This window comes from Calliopsis andreniformis, chromosome 3, assembly GCF_051401765.1.
Source record: "Calliopsis andreniformis isolate RMS-2024a chromosome 3, iyCalAndr_principal, whole genome shotgun sequence".
Classification (NCBI taxonomy): Eukaryota; Metazoa; Arthropoda; class Insecta; order Hymenoptera; family Andrenidae; genus Calliopsis; species Calliopsis andreniformis.
The window spans coordinates 19,105,055-19,123,917 of record NC_135064.1 but is presented as its reverse complement, the minus strand read 5'-3'; the positions used below and the strand labels follow the sequence as shown (position 1 = coordinate 19,123,917).

The 18,863-nt window shown below is 36.1% G+C and overlaps 4 protein-coding genes across 6 annotated transcripts in view; 2 read left to right on the top strand and 2 right to left on the bottom strand.

The window, feature by feature from the left end:
- The first annotated feature begins 388 nt into the window (after window positions 1-388).
- Window positions 389-1,660, top strand: Boca (LDLR chaperone boca). Its single transcript, XM_076375202.1, is given in 7 exon segments — window positions 389-442; window positions 907-994; window positions 997-1,066; window positions 1,129-1,198; window positions 1,266-1,440; window positions 1,443-1,525; window positions 1,598-1,660. Coding segments are annotated over 7 exon segments (603 nt in total).
- Window positions 1,661-1,832: 172 nt separating this feature from the next.
- LOC143177608 (mitotic-spindle organizing protein 1) lies at window positions 1,833-2,633 on the bottom strand. Its single transcript, XM_076375653.1, has 2 exons — window positions 2,372-2,633; window positions 1,833-2,281 (listed from the first exon to the last, which is right to left on the bottom strand). The coding sequence occupies exon 2, from the start codon at window positions 2,257-2,259 to the stop codon at window positions 2,014-2,016; it is 246 nt and encodes an 81-aa protein (XP_076231768.1). The 5' UTR covers window positions 2,260-2,281; window positions 2,372-2,633; the 3' UTR covers window positions 1,833-2,013.
- Window positions 2,634-3,177: 544 nt separating this feature from the next.
- LOC143177607 (A-type potassium channel modulatory protein KCNIP1) overlaps window positions 3,178-18,863 on the bottom strand; it is a 30,088-nt gene continuing 14,402 nt past the window's right edge. For all 3 annotated transcript variants that reach the window (XM_076375649.1, XM_076375650.1, XM_076375651.1), the window contains 5 exons: window positions 12,311-12,380; window positions 12,170-12,240; window positions 11,771-12,043; window positions 10,541-10,835; window positions 3,178-10,106 (listed from right to left, as the gene is read on the bottom strand). In XM_076375649.1, coding sequence (XP_076231764.1) covers window positions 10,788-10,835; window positions 11,771-12,043; window positions 12,170-12,240; window positions 12,311-12,380 — 462 coding nt within the window. In that variant the 3' untranslated portion in view covers window positions 3,178-10,106; window positions 10,541-10,787. The remainder of the gene's footprint in view (window positions 10,107-10,540; window positions 10,836-11,770; window positions 12,044-12,169; window positions 12,241-12,310; window positions 12,381-18,863) is intronic.
- On the top strand, window positions 12,773-16,760 carry LOC143177104 (dynein regulatory complex subunit 5). Its single transcript, XM_076374890.1, has 9 exons — window positions 12,773-12,819; window positions 13,285-13,557; window positions 14,135-14,326; window positions 14,392-14,559; window positions 14,648-14,786; window positions 14,946-15,183; window positions 15,329-15,484; window positions 16,373-16,487; window positions 16,548-16,760. The coding sequence occupies exons 1-9, from the start codon at window positions 12,773-12,775 to the stop codon at window positions 16,609-16,611; spliced, it is 1,392 nt and encodes a 463-aa protein (XP_076231005.1). The 3' UTR covers window positions 16,612-16,760.

Here is an 18,863-nt window from a genome sequence, read left to right as displayed (position 1 = left end):
CATCTTTCAGTTATTATGGCTTACAATTAAATATACAGTCATTAGTCTTAGTTAAACTATTACAAACAATTAATAACAATAATCTACTAGATACGTATAATTAATTGCTGTTAATTGTACCTTAAGGTTCTTAAGTATATACACAGTTGAGCGTCATTGACATTTTTCTCGCAAGTACTCGCTTAAGGCATGATTTCTATATAAACGTTTTCTGAAGAACTGAAGTCGGAGAAGTTCCCTTGAGCAACACCGCGGAGCCACAATCGGAGTCCTTGGTGACTCACCCTCCCCGCTCTGAGGAAAGTCCCTGGACCTATGGCAGAAAGTGCCGTGGCACAAAGCCCTTCTAACCTCCCGCCGTCTTTCTCGATAAAGATAGGACGCCATAATGGCTGATCTTCGAGTTTGGGTGGGGGCGTATTGGTCAAAGCAAAGTAATGTGGTTAGTGTAACGAAAATACACCATCCGCTCGATGGGAGAGGGGAGCGGTGGTGGAATTCGTTAAACTGAACAGGGCCCATTACGAGGGAACTTCTCCCTTTTGTTTTTCTACCCTTGCTCCTTGTACAATAAACATTTTTATGATTAAGGTTAACAGCAGCTCGAATTCGAAATGCGTTCAAACTGCTTGTGCCACTCGATCGGAAATCGGAGTCTTGGCTGGGTTTGAATTTGGAGCTACTCGAATATTCGAGTATGCCGACACTTTTAATTGCTTCTGATGAAGATACGTTCTTGATTCCTATTGTATGTTATTAGATTTATCGTTGAAATTAGTTAAACATACAATTTTGAATAGATTTTCTGAGAAATTATCTCGAAGAGATAGGTTCCCTATGTATCAAATTTTTTAATAATTGAAAGGATTAGAAACTTTATCCTTCACTCAAAGTTAGATCTTGCAGACTTCAAACTTGAAAAAGGAGATTATAATTTGGGAAATATTCTTATTATTTTATGTCAAAGCAAGTAATAATGCAAAATCTGAGAAAAAAGGTTGTGGAAAGATAAAGATATATGAGATATGACTGATGCTGATTTAGAGCATTAGTTGGATCAGTGGGAGATATACATTCCTTTACAACTGAAATAAAGTGTATATATGGATAAAATTTTGTAATATTTTTGGAAAATGATGAACCTTTAGAATCTGATGAGCTACCAGAACACTTTAGACTTAGTCCAAATTGATATATCGTAGATACAAAGTTTAAAATGTTTTGTAATTTTCCATTTTTTCATTTTAATCTAATATTTTGTGCAGCTTGATATATCAAATCCTGAAAATGACAAAGAAAGATATCTTTTCTTTCTTTATGGTATTTTAAAAGTAATTAAACAATGAAAAGCATTATCTGTACTAAATTTTTAATTACATAGGTATCCAATCGACTCAAAAAGATCTGTATTTCTCTTTCGTGAAGGCTCACAAGCTGTAGATCCAAAAACCTTTTACTTCAGCAGCCTAAATTATCTCACGTTACTCTTGAAAGACAGACTTGTTATAGAGATCCAAAAAAGCAGGTAGTAGGACATGGTAATGAATAAAATAAACACTTGCCATTTTGCATGAAATGAATTAATGACTTATTACAGAATGCAGATGAAAACCTAACTCAGAATAAAATGGATAAGAAAGAGAAAAAAGTTAAATTGTAATTTCTACAATGTATGAGTTATATTTTTTAAAGGTATACAAAATTTAATTTGTACATTTTCATAAATGGAAATATATTCACATATAGGTGAATATGTATGAAACCATTTTTGATAAGATTTTTTTCTATTCGATTTTTTCATTCTTTTTCTAAGAAAAGATATAAATAAAGAATTACATTCAAAACTTGCTTTTATTCATTATTGTGATAACATAGCAGTGGAATAATAATGGAAGAAATTATTAACAGTATTACTGGTCTTTCTTGCTAAATTAATATTTGTAATCATACCCAAAGGGTAAATGTAACAACATTTTAACGGATACTTTTATGTATCTGACCGTAATGCAAAACTTATTTATTTAGACTTGATTTACTTGGAGACTCTAGCTGAGTGGCAGTGTTCATAGCTTTTGCTTCCCTTTGCAGTTCCTTCACTAAAGTTGCAAGTGCATATGGATTTACTCCATTCTCACATAACCTAATGCATATACTTAAAGTGGTTGGGTCTAAGTTCGTATTTAGCAATTTGGAAATTTGATAGAGCGTTTGGAACGTTTTACGAGCAGCATTTACTTGATGATGTACAGGCTCAGGCATGCTGGCTCGGTTACGTTCCTTCCTGCAAAGTCAAAGTGAAACAAAATATTTCTGTTGTGACATCGAAAGAGGTTATATTTTATAGGAAAGAGGCAGTTGATGGAATACGTACTCTCCTGAGTGAGACAGTTTTGCGGATGAATTAAGTTACAACTTGAGAATAGAAAAATTATAGATTGCTGAAGCAGCCTTATTTAATTCGCATTTTTTCGTAACTCACACGTCACATATTCCTAATATTTTAATTGTCAGTTCAAAGCGATTCAAACTGTTTCCAATGTTTCCACAACAACCGCTAGGAGGTCAAGGTTACGTTCGTTGACCATTATTCAAAATTCGAAAATTTTGGAGGGAACATATCAAATGAATAGAATATTTGAACGAACATTAATAACAATTTATCGCAAATAGAAAATTATATAAATGTAAAATTAGCATTGTTAAATTTAAATTTAGAAATGACTAATAATACATGTATGTATATTATATATGTTATCTTTTTCCTATCATTTTTTTATTGAAAAAATATTTATAACTACAATGTGTGTTATAAATATTTAAAAAATTATCAGTATGTCAATGATATGTACACAGAGTGTCCTACAGCTTCCCTTTTAACCAAAAGGTTCGTTTTCATTCTGCATTCGTTTTTCATTGATGGAAAAAATTAAAACTGCTTATCTTTTATTATAAAAAAAATGTTGAACGCTATAATGCACTTGAAAAGTTTTGTCAACTTTGTCAAAGAAATTCATATTGAAAACATTGCATATTGAAAAGAAATAAGACAAGTAAAAACAACGAAGTGATGAGAACTTGCTATAGAAAATAAAGAGAGAAATAGTAAGAATAAAAATAGTAGATGTTTGAAAATTTCATGAAACAATTTCTGCTTAGGTGAAAAAATCACATCGGGGCTCTAACAATAACGACATTCCTTCTTTATTCGTCCTGAATTTACAGTTCAGCTTGTCGCGAGATACAAGTCGTATGGCGAGGATCATTCCGGCCTAAAGATAATACAATTCTCGCTGAGCGAACGCTGTTCGCGAATTGAATCTGTGTCAAAGTGCTTATCCGTGGATCTAAAGAGCAACAGTCGCGAGTATGGATGCTACGAGTACTAGAGGAAGGCCTGGGCAGAGGATGATTTCGGTGATCTACTAACCGATACTTGTTCTGTGCTCAAGAAAGTCCCTTTCGTCCCATCGGACACTGGATAATCCAGATTTTCGCGGGTCTATGCTCAACCAATGTTGAAAAATCGAAGAAAATTGGCAGTACGAGAATTAATTTACGTACTTTGCGGAGCCTACAAGAAGTGAATCGCGAAAGCATTCGATTAATTGCAATCGACAATTTTTATATTCACACTATGAGACACAAATTTTTGGCGCTGGTAATAAAAGCGATAAATTATAAACAGTACCTTTGTGAGGAATTTAATGACGAAAAAGGAGAAGAAAAATAAAATAGCAAATTCGTCACTTCTAGAGACTTTAAATACTCAAGCCTTAAGATTATAATTAATTCTTGTTTGAAATTTCATTTGTAACGCTATATTAGTCTTAACGATATTTGATGAAAGTAGAACAAGTTATGTTAAATAAATTAAATAATTTCAAAGCGTTCATATTTTTTGCTTGCAACTTTTCGAATACTTTCATGATACACAGTATATATCTTATAGGATAACAGGATGATTCTATCGATCGATCAATGACGAATTATTTACCTTCTAATCGTTAATGTTCCGTCATAAAAAAGTGTCTGTAAGCTTAACAATTGTATTGTATCACTACTGAACTAACCGTTAATCTTTGGTAATCGCTACGTGACTATCGTAACAAATTTTGATTCGTTACTCGTGCACATCGTCCAATGAGATATAACACGCTAAATGTACGTTATCGTCTAATTATTTTGATATTTTGACGCTGTAACACAAGCGAGATTTCTTCGTTGCGAATAGCCTAGAAATTTACAACTGACTCAATGTTAATACGAAACAGATGAATCAAATTGATGTATCATTCGCTTAACAATAATTACATAAAAAAGATCCAAGAAATAAGTCACACACAGAAATCAGTCGATATATTATGGAACTTGTAATAACCGAAGAATAAAAGAAATCTCGATAGTACGAACAATAAAAATATACAGGACGAGCATAAAATCTTCAATTGATTACAAAAATTTATTAAGCAAAAATCAACTCAGTCAAAGGCAATAATTTGGACCAAAATTTGCATCGACACAATAGTCTTCTTTCTGAATTGAGTAGACTTCTATATGTGTATCATCTGTTGCTAAAGAAGAACTTGCTAAGCTAACGCAACTTCTGGCACAAGCCATTTACTTGTCGTCAGTGTAGGTTTTGAGCAACAAGTCTTTGCAGGCAATTAAAGACCTTACGTTCTCCTGTACTTTAAAATAACAAAGCATCGATACAGCCAAAAAGTTTTTGTTTAAAGGAGTTCAACGAGTTAGATCTACCGTTCAATGAGTTAATTACAATCTATATTATCTCTAACGTTCATCAATTGACTAGGTTCCTCTTCGACATACATCTACGATCGCCCTCGACTGTATATATACCGAACTCAAAGCAGAAAATTTCGGCCGCTCAAGATTACTCTCGTCATTGGCTGGGAGTGCTCTCCCCGACTGACGTGGGAGGAACCACAAAATAGGAGTTGATCCTGATAATCTTGACTCGCCAATATTTCCCGCGTTGACTGTAATCTACGCTCTCCACTGAAATACGCGCAACATATTTAATTCTCAGACATTGGGAACATCGACGCCTTTAACTTGAAAATCTTGAATTCCAACGGCTGCCTGGACTTCGAACGACCAACAAGCACGATATGTATTCTAAATTACATTGTTACCGAGGAACAAGCCGCATCGAATGGTTCGCCTACGAAAATATAAATTTTTCAATTCTTTCAAGATTTGTCCGTGAGAAATTAGTTGGCTAGTTGAAGCACCGATACAACTGATACGCAACGGGTTCTCTGTTATCGTGAAACCGACCAAAACGATTGTAAATTCCAAATTTGCTCCGGTCGAGGATCGTTATTCCAGCTCCTTCGTTCGATCGTCGTAGAAAAAGTTTACATAGTAATGTTCGTTGTTTCTCCTCGTAACAGTTCGCTTTTTTGTTCGTTTCTTAGAAAACATATATAAAAATCGTTAAACGTTAGATCGAATACAGGTGTTCGGGAAGGTCAACGCTTTTCGACCGATCTTCGTCCCTTTCTTCTTCGTCTGCATTCTTTCAGAGAAGAAAGGCGCTTCTGTTTCGCGGATCCGAGAATCTTCGAGCGACCAGAAGGTTTTCGAAAGCTCGTTAATTTGTTTAATCAGACTGTTACGTTAAGGCGAATTTAGAATTTACATCTTGGATGTGCATTTGAATTTACATCCAAAGTGAAAAAGTGTAAATTTGCCTTTACGGTGTTCTCTGTTTTCGGTTATAGAGCAGTGCTGTCCATGGCTGGGGCCCTTCATGCTGCTTTGTCCTCTACAATGTCGTACCTTGACATCATAGATACTTTGTGACTAGAGGAAACAATATAGTAAAAGTACAGTTTGCCCAGAAATACAGCATGATAAATTGAGGTCCCGTGTAGAAGTGCCACCTAATATAAACAGACAATAACAACAAATCGTGGTCCTGCAAGAAACTGAAGCCCTCATCTTCCAATATTCCTGCCACTTCGTTTGTCTACTGCCTCAAGCATGTTCATGTCTCGATCATGCTATATTTCTAGCCCAACTAGGGTAAAGATACCAATTACTGTGTCCTTTCTTTTATTCCCACATATGTATAATAAGTTATAGCAGTTTCAAACTAAAAATATTTGATTTTATTTAAAAAACATGAACACTTTAGTTTGATAGTGCTACATTTTATTATATATGAAAATAAAAAGAGGGCACAGTAATTGGGCTTACCCTATACAATTTACTTGTGAGTATGTGAAACTAGGACAACACTGCTATAGAGTAGCGCATCGTGCGATCTTGTTTCAACTGACTTAACGACCGAACGCAAAAATTTGTTGGTTCTCAGCCGTTATGATGGTTTTAGAAACTTAACAAACACGTTCATTCATCATATACTCGCGCTCTTACATTTACGGTTTCATACGGTTTAGGAACAATGGGTTAACAGATCCGTGATTGTAACATTACTTTCAACCTTTCTGTTGCTTATAACATCGTAATTGGCGATGGGAGCGATATAGAATCTATATTAACCCTTTTAGTGCCAAGGTACCAATCGATCAGCAACAGGACACAGTGCCAAAATTGCCAGTCTGATCTATCAGTACATACCTATTTTAAAACTCTTCAAACTTATAACTTTTTTTATTGTTAAGCGTGTGAAAGAAATACAACTCCTTTTGGCTGATGTACTCTGAAAGGATTTCTCGACGCGTGGAAAAAATTTTGTTCACCAATAACATCTGTGGCGAGTACAGAATTTTTTCTTGATGTATGAAAACTCGATAAATATTGGCTTGGCAATTTTCATTACATTTGTGGTTAGGAGGTTGATACTAAAAGGGCTAAATCAATACGTTCTTTGGTACCGAATTGATTTAAACGTGGGGGTTTCGGTACTTCTACAAAAGCATCGATTTTGTGGAACGTCTGATGGTGTCGTTTCGAGAACACTTCAAGGTCAGCTCAAGGTTTTATTAAGGCGATATCAAGGCTCTTTCGGGGTTGTTATGAAATAATTGTAAGAAATTGTTGGGGACGTTGCAAGGGTGCTTCCCGAAGACATATCGAAGGCGCTTGAACGATCAAGTATTTGGTATCAATCATCCCAACTTCGATATTGTTATATAATTGTCGAAAAATTGAGAAGTCGAGTTTATTATAAACATTATTAAAGTGTAAGTAAATATCAATCCCATCGCCGATTTTGTGCAGCGTTGCGAACGTGCAATGGAGGAAGAGATACGAGGTGAAAGTGCAAGGGCATGTGCACACGTTGAGATGAAGTTCCACTAGAAAGCTTTTAGTTTTAGAAATCGTGAATTTTGTATATGTATAAACGACGCGTGCGTTTTCCACCCTTCTTTCACCCTAGATAACATTCGTTTGATCGATTACTCTTATTAGTATATAATATGGAAATTTGAGTAAAAAATTGTCTAAGTTTTTAAGACAACAGAAAACGAAAGAATATCAGATCCTTTGCTGCGATGCACGATCTGTATAGAACTCAATTAATGTGCTAATGCATCGAGAGCTGAAGAATTCGATTCGAAATGCGAACTCGAGGTGGTTAGCTGTCAATAGTCACTATAGGGACGCGCCTAGCAACCCATTCGCGTCTTCGATCTCTACTAAAGTACGATGACAATGGAGTTCGTCGAGTAACGGTGTATCAGTGACAGTACCATGAAGTGGAAAATAATAGTTAATGTATTCTTACCATTCTAGATTAACGATTCGAATTCGTTTGTTTCTCGAAGAGTTTGGGGTAGAAACCAGACACATCACTACCAATTTTTAACCACGCGAAAGAGTAATTACTCGAGTTCCTATTTTTACACATTTTAGAGTAATTCTCTCAAGTGCGAATTAATTCTCTGTTCATGTAATTGGATTAAGAGCAGAGAATTATTTCCATTGATTCACTAACACTACCGTTCTTGCATTAGAAAAAAGAGTTCCAACTTTGTTGTGCCCTAATCTACCCTAATTTTTGTCTACAAATAGTACATGTTACTAATAATGTTTATTACTGATGATATACACTACATAAAAACAAAGAAATTAAGGTAGATTGGATTTTTCCTTGTAGGATGAACGAAACAATGTTTAAAAAACGATGAGAGGATGTTCTAATGGTTCAATTACTCGCGTTTAATATTCTTATTCTTTTTTTTTAGAGAAAGTGAACCTTAAATCCTGGAGACTCTAAAACTCCATTTTATTTAAACATTTTTTATATGAAATGTTAACAAAGTGCGCGTGCGTGTGACAGTTAAAAAGTTGTTAAACCTTAAAGCTTTCCTAAAATCGACGCAAGCTGCCTACACCTACAGTGACTCGAGTCATCGTTCAACAAACTATAAAATTCAACGAAAAGGTTGTCTCGCGTACTTACTTAACTTTATATATGAATTAATTATTGCAATTTCTTCTTCTTGGTGTTTCATTACCATCGGGTGGAACAATTAATGGAAAAACTTCAACGAGATTAATCTTAACTAGTCGAGTGTTCGCTTAATGTCTACTTTTACCATAATACCTTTAACAATCGACTTTTAAAAAATTGATTCACGATTTCCCTTAACGCCTACCATATATCTACGAACATTTCGGAGAAACGGTCGACGAAACAGAAAACAACGTTTTCTTTTTATCGCTTTGAGAGCAAAACTATGCTTGTTTTCGTATACTATGTTCGTAATACGAACAGAAACGCTTTGCATTTAATGAAACTAGCAATAACGCGCGATTGTCTTGGAAAGAAAGCGAGACTTTTTGTATTCTATGCAAAATGATCGCGTGCGTGCTGAAATAAAGCATTTTTCGTTCAAAAGAATTATGATACATTTTCTTGATCGCGTATAGGGTATACCTAAATTCATGGCGGAACAAGGAATATAATATTGCATCAGGAATAAGTTAAATAAAAATTAAAACATTCTTGTGAAGAATATTAGAATGTAAATCGTATCCTTCACTTTCTAATATTGTTTATCTGCATAAAAAACTAATAAATAGATAGTATTAGTGTATAAAAAAACAGAATTTGAATGAAGGGTTCGCCTCTTCTTTTGTTTCTTCTTTCCTTTGGTATAGTGTCATATATGAAATATTTGTCTTTTGATTCAAACATGAAAGTGTAGAATCTGATTGATGTCTATCAGATAAAAAGTCGAGAAATCTGTGAGTTATTGAAAAAATGATTCTGACACTGTGAAATGTTGAAGATATCAAAATGGAAAATTATTCCAAAGCACCGTTCTAATATTTCTCTCTGAGGTCAACTAAGGGGATGAAGAGGATCAGCTGAAATCCTCGGAAGAAGAGGAAATCGTTTCAATTATGCAGCATGCCACGAACTTAGGAACACCCTGTACATTATTTATCGCTTCAGTTCAATACCTTAATTCCCTTAAACGAAATTTTTATTTAATTTTCTTATCGCACGCAAACTATTGTCGCTTGGCCTACGAACAGAACAATCTTTTGGGACAATTTGGCACGGAAGTCAACTAATAAGATCAAATGCTCGTTCGTATCGAATCCTCTCGTATTGTATCCTTTCTTCAACAATTTTTTCGGCGACATTATGAAACACGGATAGAATATTAAACATCCACCTCAATGTTCGACGTTTCTCGCGTTGAAACGGACTCAAAGAGCTCGATGATAACAAAAATCGCTTACCTTGAATGCTCATTTTCATCGGGCCCTTCGAATCGACTTACTTTCTTCCTAATTCTTAGTGGTACTTTTGTAATCTTCTAAAGTCTTTTTTTCTGTGATAAGTTGATTAACGTCTCGGCGATCGACGCGAACCGTTGATCTCGCAATTGACAAATCGTTATTACTCTTCTCCTTCAGAATTGCTTCGTCCTTATTATGTCCTGGACATCTCGATTGGTTCACTTACGTAACGTAAATAGAGTTCTTCTGCAAGAAGAAATACCTCCGACTCATTTGTCCGTCGTGACGAACATATTTATAATTGAATTCTTGAACCCGCAAGATTTTGACGTATTCGATTTTTCCTTATTGTGCTAGTTCCGCTTTCCCCTCGGAAGTTGAAATTCATTCTTGTCAGGAATCACGTTTATCGCATCCTGCAAAATAGGAACAAAATGCTTCTGATCTCTTTACGCTAAGAAGTTCGTGAAATACAGAACATTAAGTAGATGAAACAATGATAAAGAATGTTTTAAAAAATGCGTCCTACGAACATAAGTAATTACATTAATTTATGCACTAAAGTCAACTAAACGTCGTAAATATTCCACTGTCCATTGCGAGTACTCCATCTCTAACAGTACTTGACTTTTTCGACCAATGAGAATACTTCGGTACCCCAAAAATTCTGATCCTCTTAAGACTTCCTTAGTTTGTAGAGGACCTCAATTTTCGTGTTCACTACTTTTTGGTTCCTCAAAGTGAAACCACTTCTTAAAGGTTAATATGTTCTCTATTTTCATATACCTATATCTTGGAAAACATAGCAGACATTGAAAAGAGGTGAAAGAAATTTAGCGAAGCCACTTGCCTCAGCAAAAGAGCGGAGCCTCCGGTTGATTCCACCAGTGAGCCGCCAAAAGCATGTAGAGTTCCTGGTCCTGAACAGTGTAACCTGGAGGCGGTTGTGAAGGCAAAGGCGGTGGAATCGGTGGCAGCAGAGAGTAGGACGGTGGCGGTGGCGACGGCGACTGGGATTGCGAGAAGGTCGTCGTGGTGGAGAGCGGTGTTGGCGGCGTCGTGGTGGTCACTGCCGGCGGCTCTTCCTTCTCCGGAGATCAAAGTGCGCAATCGAACATCGCCAGCGATCGTGTGATCACGTCGTCCTGGAAAAAGTACGATGAAATCTTGTTTCCATAGACGCTGTTCAACAAAATTGTGGCACAGACAAATTTTGGGCAAAAATTTGCCAACTTTGACTGATGCCATCTCCGCGAAAAATTGTCATTTAATCGTGATTCTTCTTTTAAATTCAGACCTGAAATCTTTACTTTAAGATACTGTATCTCGTTTTTAAAATTAATGCATTCCTATCACTGCAACCCCTTGAGTCTGAGAGCATGTTTGTCATGTTAAAAATGGCAAAATTTGATGGACCAATTTTTGCCCAAAATTTTTCTATGCTATAATTTGTTTAATCAGTACAATAAAATTTAATGATATAGTTCTTTATTTTCAAGGAAATTGAGTATGAAGGGTACGCAAGGTAAACGAACGATGGTCTGATCATTGACTTTCTCTACTGGAAGCTAGAGATATTCTCTTTTCCCAGTTTTCCCCTCGAATGTCCAGGACTATACTTCAGTTTTCTTGTCCTCAGTTAAAATTCAGTCAATTTTCTCGAAAATGAAGTACGATACAAAAAAATGTTAATCTATATTTTGTGACTTATTTTTTCATGTAGAATTATCAGTCTTGGTACGCCCTGTATATGAAGCTTCAAATATATTTCATTTTTACAAATAAGTGGATGGTCATACGAGCAATAAAGTAATAGAATATTTGGTAAAATTAACAAAATTAGTAATTTCGCATTTAAATACGTATCTAGGGACGCAACAAAAATTACATAACATTTTATCAGCAGAACTTGTTAAATATTCTAGTAACGTCACAAATGGAGAGAACATAAGCCAGGGTATTACTCTACCGCAATTTCGGGGACGCTCTGTATGCATAAATGAACTCCTCCCAGACAACCACGTCAGCATGGACGTGGGCGTTAAAGGATTAAAGTCGTGAGTAGAATAAGACGCGATACCTTTAAGCAGCTCTCGATGAATTCCTCGATGGTTATCACGCCATCTTGGTTCAGGTCGAGCTTCTTGAATACCCTGTCCAACTGTTCCCTCGCTTTCCTCTCTTCCTCGGCGTGGTGCCGCCTGCCCATAAGCTCGTGCACAGCTGTGACCACTTCCCCCAGCTCACCCCTGGTGATGCATCCATCGCCGTTTATGTCGTAGAGCTTGAAAGTCCATCGTAGCTTCTCGTAGATACTTCCACGTAGCAAGGTCGATAGGGTAACCAGGAGATCCTGCGAAGATTGCATCTTACATAACGTGTAATGGCGCTATAAACGTGATAGAGCCGATCTAACGTATGGATATTTCGGGGGCGTTTGCGTGTACGTGTGTGGGCGTGTAACGAGAAAAGAAATTACCCTGAAGCTGATGGCTCCGTTGCAGTTAACATCAAAGGCCTTGAACACGTAATGGGCGTAGAGGCTGGAGTCTGGAATTCGTAGGAGTCGCCGTTAACTAATTACGCAAAAACCGTGCTCTCTTATTTAATTGGAACTCACTGCCATGGGGGAAGAATTTCGCGTAGATGTCCTTGAATGAGTCCTCGTGCACTACGCCCTCCGGACACTCCTGAAAGTAATTACGGGATTTAGAAATATTTTAGAATTCTTCAGAAGCACTGAGTGGCCGTTTGATTTTGTTCCGATTATATTGATACGCTCATAATTTGAAATTCCATTAAATGCACACTTTCTACGTTTAATATCCAGAATCATTCTTACTGTTAGCGTAAATTCATGTTTATTAAAAAATGTTAACCAACTAGAAAATATTACTAGTGACAGCGTTTATTAATTAACCCAGTGAAGATAGTAACATTTGATCTCGATTATGTTTAACAGAGCATAGCCTCAAGAGGTACATAAAATGGTAAAAAATTCGACGAATCTCGAATAGTGGAGATAGGAGGAACGTTGGTGTTTGTATATTTGTGAACGTGATGAGCAAAGGAATGCCTGAAAATGAGGATTCCGCACACCATACCAAGGAACGCCTTTGAGGCTTACAGGTAATGCCTTTTTACGTTCGGACTACTCGTTTACAAATTCACCGTAGGGTCTTTTACGGGCGTTGCAAAAATAAGAAGTCCCCTTTAAATTTACAACTTTTATTTTGCAATTATAATTCTGTAGTTAAAATATTTGCAAACTAAAAGAGGATCTATTAATACAATATCTATTACTTAATTACTATTATTACTCTATTACTTGATACACAATAATATAATATTATTGCCGAAATGAAATATACAATTAATTTCTCAAATGATAAATAAAAACTATACCTAGTAATACTTGTTCTCTATATTATCAAATATTTGTGATAACCTTGATATCCACAAGTTTGATTCTTCTTCGTGATTACTCATTTAAAAAAATGATTAGAGAGTTAGAATTATACAAATAGTAATAATAAAAAATGGATAAAATAGTTTGAGGTAATGGCTGATTGCAAATCAAAATTTTTTGTCAAGATGTTCTCACGAAACAGCTCACTTGATAATTGAGCGTGAGAGAACAATTCGAGTGGAAGACACCTCCTGGGATGAGGTGAGGGTTCCAACTTTGAGAACACTCGCCATTCGTGTCATAGCCTCAGTATGGAAAATCAACCCTATAATCGAGGAATTACCGACTTGCGAGGACAGAGCTGATTTGATTGAAATTCTACCGACCGATCTGCCATTGGAATTGACCATCAAGAAAATTGATGATGAGTATTATTGGGAACGTTGCTCCAAAAACAGGTAAGTAAAGTTAAAGTAAAAATCTTCTGCAATTATATAAACAAATACATAAAAGAAAGATCCTGTCATATTTTCTTATTCCTACCTTAACTTTTTGTCTATAAAAAACATATCATATCGGTAAGATAAAAATGGTTTACGTAAAATTTTATCGTCAACCATAAATTGTACATACGTAATCGCTAACTACTACTATCATCTATAGTTAGTTGATATATAACACATATAGATATACTAGCTTTTGGAAGATCCAAGCCAGGCCATCTTTTAGAATTTTATTCTTCAAGATTGGAGTGGCCTCAGAATGCGAAGCATTCTGAACCAACTCAGGGAAGCCAAACCAATGGCAATATTTTCAATTGAATTATTCATCAGTCGCATCCAGCGACTTGATATTATTTACGAGATATTTCATTAAATCCTTGGTGGGTTGGGAATCATTTTTGGCCACCTTTCAAGGAACATTCTCCCCAACACTGAACTATCGAATTTCCATAAAATACAGTTTCCTCCTGAATCGCTAATATTAAGGAGTGGCCTCGAATTCCACGATCTGTAGAAATTGCGACTGCTGTAGGTGGTCGAGCAACAATCCAGCTGATCACGGACATTCTTGGCGACAAAGGTACTGCGAGGGACATATCAGCGAATATTTGGAGAATTTGGAGCCAACCTACTTCGAGACTCAGAGGGAGGACTGCGAGAATATAATAGGACTCGTGCGAAATTACGTGCACACGATAAGGCTTCGTTCGCTTCTACCCACCAAGTGAGAGATCCTTGAAGAAAACAGAATCGTTCGATCCAATTTTAGCGTTACCCCAAATTCCATAGGAAGCAGAGGTCATTGTTTGAGGAAGAGGATCCCTGCGTGGCGGAAGAGGACGTCGTCCATCACATACCTATGAACATTATTCTGCCTCAGTTTCCCAACTTGGTCGAGATTCAGATTTATTTTGGGCTGATTTACATGAACGACGGCTTCGAGTGGCGAGACTTCCAGTGAGTTCTTCCGACCCCCGAAACGGCACTTTTCGTTTTCGTTAAAATTCTCGTGGGACGTTCTTAAAGTCTGATTTACATGGAAAAGGTTCTCCGTGGAAGATTGCTTGGCCCTTGGGCGAGGGGTTAAAGGGTGCCCGAAATTGAAGAGATTTGTTCTGACCAGAAGCAACTTGGACCAACCCCGCGCTGCTGGTCTCCTTCAGGGGATGGTGGAAAACGACAATGTTGGTACAAGAATATATTTCCTAAAAATCGATAAATAATGTTATGAAACTTTGAATTTTTCTTATGGTTACTATTATCATTAATTTTTACTTCTACGTATCTTTATACCTGGAACATTTACTCAATAACTACCTGTTACATGTTATATTGAAAGTCAGATAGAGGAGGTGGATTTCTCACACTGTAAGCTAGCTGATGAGGGTGCTCACGCTGTGGGGGAGTTTCTTTCCTTGCATAAAAATTTGAAGAGCTTGTACTTGACGAACAATGACATAGGCCCTAGGGGAGTGGCTGGTATAGTTTATGGATTGTTGAAAAAAGAGGAATCAATCCTGAAGCATTTGGATTTGAGACTGAACCCTCTATTGGACACTGGATTTAGTCATATATGTGCTTGTAAGTGTGCAGAGTATCACAAGGAAATATAAGATAAGAGCTGCAGAATATTTACTGCTATGTAGAAACATTATTATAGACTCCTAACAATACTGATCTTTCGTTTCGTACTCCAAGTTCGATAAAACGTCTATTTCTACTTTAGACCTGATTCGAAGCGACAGCTTGAAAGTACTTAATGTAAGTGGTTGCGGAATAACAGCCGACGGAGGTCTGTCACTCGTCGAGGTATTAAATTCTGGTTGCATCAAATTTGAAGCCCTCAGTATCGACATCTCCAATAACAATTTCGGTGAAGCAGGTGAGATCAAACCACCGTCAATGAACTGTTACTGTAGCCAAAGTAAACTCGGCTGAGCAGGGTCGCTCCTCCCTCTCTAAGCTACGCCAAATAGGATCCCCCACTTTCAAGTTTATCTTGTCCAATAATAGGGAACAGGAAAAGATTAAGTTTGTTTGCACAGAGTGTTCGACAACAGGTCTCAGAAGGTTTAAGGAGTGATTTTATATATCGAAATAGGATGAAAACCAAGAACGACAAAATTGCGTTTAAGGCTTCGTGTTAAAGTTATTAATTATTGAGAAATCGCCTACAATTCCCGAGAAACGTCTGGTTTAATCTGACTTGAGACTTATTCTACTGACTTCGCTGTATCTGATGTGGTTGACGTGGCTGACGTGGCTAGTTCACATCGGCAGTAGTATAAGTCACAAGTCAGACACATTTCACGCTCACGAATTGTAGACGTTTTCTCAGTAATCAATAACCTTAAGCTGAAACCTCAAACACATTTTTGTGATCTTTGATTTTCGTTTTATGTTAACGTGAATCGCCCCTTGAATTTCTGACACCTGTCATCGAAGCCTGTACATGGAGTACTTTAAAAAATATCACAAAATCCTTCAAAATTACCGAAACAAAAATGATATCAAATTCTATTGACAAGACTTGGTTATCCCAAACTGTATGATAGACTTTTAAAAGTGGGCTATTAGAAGGGAAAGTTTGAAGACTAGTGAAAAAGGTAAACAAATCAGCTGGACAGACTATTATAAGTCACTATCAATCTTAATAAATGTGACTGAGCAACCACGAGGTGTAAAATGTAAATTTTACGAGGATAATTTACGAGCACCCAGCATAACTGCGTAGAAGCCAGTGGCAAAATGATAAACGGTACAATTCTAGTGGGCGAGGCGTTAGACGCTGCACTGAAGTCTATTCCGTTCGTTGTTGGTTTCGACGGTCGAATGTGCAATTTCTCTGGACAATCGGAGTGCTCTATACACGAGAGCGTATATAGGTAAAAGCGGAATCATTATGTTTCGAGCAACAGCATTTCAACGTCTCGCGTTATTTCTAGGAACAAGGAGAGGAGAAAAAAGGAAGAGACGAAAAGGATGCTCGTGGAATTGGAAAACACGTAGAAATGGGATGGAGGACACGAAGTATATGACCAGGAATAAATTTAATGTTGAATATACGTTCTTTGAATTGCACGGTACAAAATTTCTATCCAATAAACCACATTTTTATGATGGAATTAAGGAGAAGACAAAACATAACAGGAACGCATCATTTATCAGAAGGATATAAAACATGATAATTTCGTGAAATTAAATTCTAAAAAGTCTAAACAATTTTTGCATTCAGATGCACTTCATGTATCTAATAATTATTTTATATTAGTTTTTAAATTTCTATCAAAATTAAACATCATAAACATTATATAATGTCGTGTTAATATTAATATAATATTTCTATAACAATGTGTTACTTTAATATTCTCTAATATTATCAAAAGTACATGCTATAGAAGAATTAGCGTCTGTTAAACTTCGTGCTAATGGAATTTATGGAGATATAGAGGAGACAAAAAATGAATAAGAGCAATTAATTAAATATAATTAAACCCGAACGGGTGGTTATTATTTCTACGTAATTTTTAAGTACGCTGTTCGTTGGTTGTATTTTCCTGAAAATGAGTCGCGTGGAATGAAAATGACCATTAGCAATGGCAAAGGACTAATGAAAGGATTTGGCAACAAAAGAACAGCGGAACTGGGGTGCAGTTACTTCAAGAAACTTACGCAAGAGTCGTGAGAGAACGGTAAATCGTAGCAGAAGTAGGCCAAATGTAAGACTTTTTCCATTTATTAATTCAAGCGGATCGAGAGAAACAACGTCTTATACAGCGAAAATCTGAGAAATATTCCATTGTATCGTTTCCTCAAGAAAAGATTCGATTCAACAATGAGAGAATAAATTTCCCGCGTTTCTACGATTATTACAGATGAAAAAATTCGAAAGTCAAATAATGCAGGTCAGTGAACATTAATTTTCCACATATTTGTCATTTGAGTGCAATCACGATTTTTTTTCGCTGGTAAAAACATAAAAGATCAGATAATGTTAACTACCACACAAAAATGGAAGCTTTTTTATGATCAAAATGGATATCAAATGCGTTTGAAATATTTTCACTAAAAATTATAATTAACATTTCGTTCAGATAATGGGTGATGTAAAAGTAAATTGGAAAGTGTTCCAAATAAGTGTGTAGATATTTTGTATTATGTTGAAATACAAGTAAAATAATATTTTCTAATATTAATTAGAAATTTTAATATTCAAATCATGAATGAGAATAAGATAAAATTTGTTTTTTTTGTTTTTTTTTTTAATTTTATCTAGAACATAAATTTTATCTAAGCCTGGGAATAATGTTTAACGCTTGCAGTTCTATTTTGGAAATTCCAGTAGCCGACCGCAATAAAATCTTGTTCAGCGCCGGTGTCTGAGTACCATAAAATTTTATCGTCACCCAAGGAAGTTGCATTTTATCGTCTCTATCTGGAACGCATTTCTGTCGCATTCGTTGCTTCAGAGGAGTAATTCTATTCTAGATTTTAGAAAAGACTTATTGCCTTTGTCCGTTCGATGGCTATGAATTATGTTGCTTTTTTATATTCGGGATTGTAAAATGCTGAATTTATAGTCGGGCCAAAATCAAGCTGCTGTTTCGAAGTAGTTAAAAATTCGAGAAATAATTGGAAACTGAACGAATGAAATGGTGGATGTGTTCAAATACGAGGAAGAGGTGACTTTGCATATTACATTTGTAAAATGAAAGACAACCATCCATTTTTAAGAATCCATCGCGAAAAAGAGGTGACTGATAACAGAGTGCTGTACTCCTTTTCTCGTTACAATGAAAAGACTGCTTTGTATATGAAGCTTAATGAGAGCTACGAGCAAAGTGGCTCTCCACTGAAGAATACGTTGTTTCTAGAATCCACTTCCCTCATCATTTTGCGAAATACTTGTAGTTTTACTTGTCTTTTATCTGTCTTTTCCCTTCTGTTTTCACTGTACTTCAGACTGGTAACCGAATCCTAATCCCTGGGGGTTTATACGACAAGGACTACTTCAGACTACCGTTTCTTCAGTGCTTTTTAGTGTAATCACTATTTGCTAATCGTTGAAGATATTAGCGAAGTTTAGAGTTTAGATACATAGACTGGAATTCTATTTCTTTTCGTCAGATCATATTTCAACTTCAAGCGTTGAACCGAATGACACACCTTGTCCGATTTATATGCAGAAGATGTAAGTCATCCTTCTTGGACCTTCCCTGTTATAATTTCTGCACAAAATCAATATTGGGTTACCAGGATTA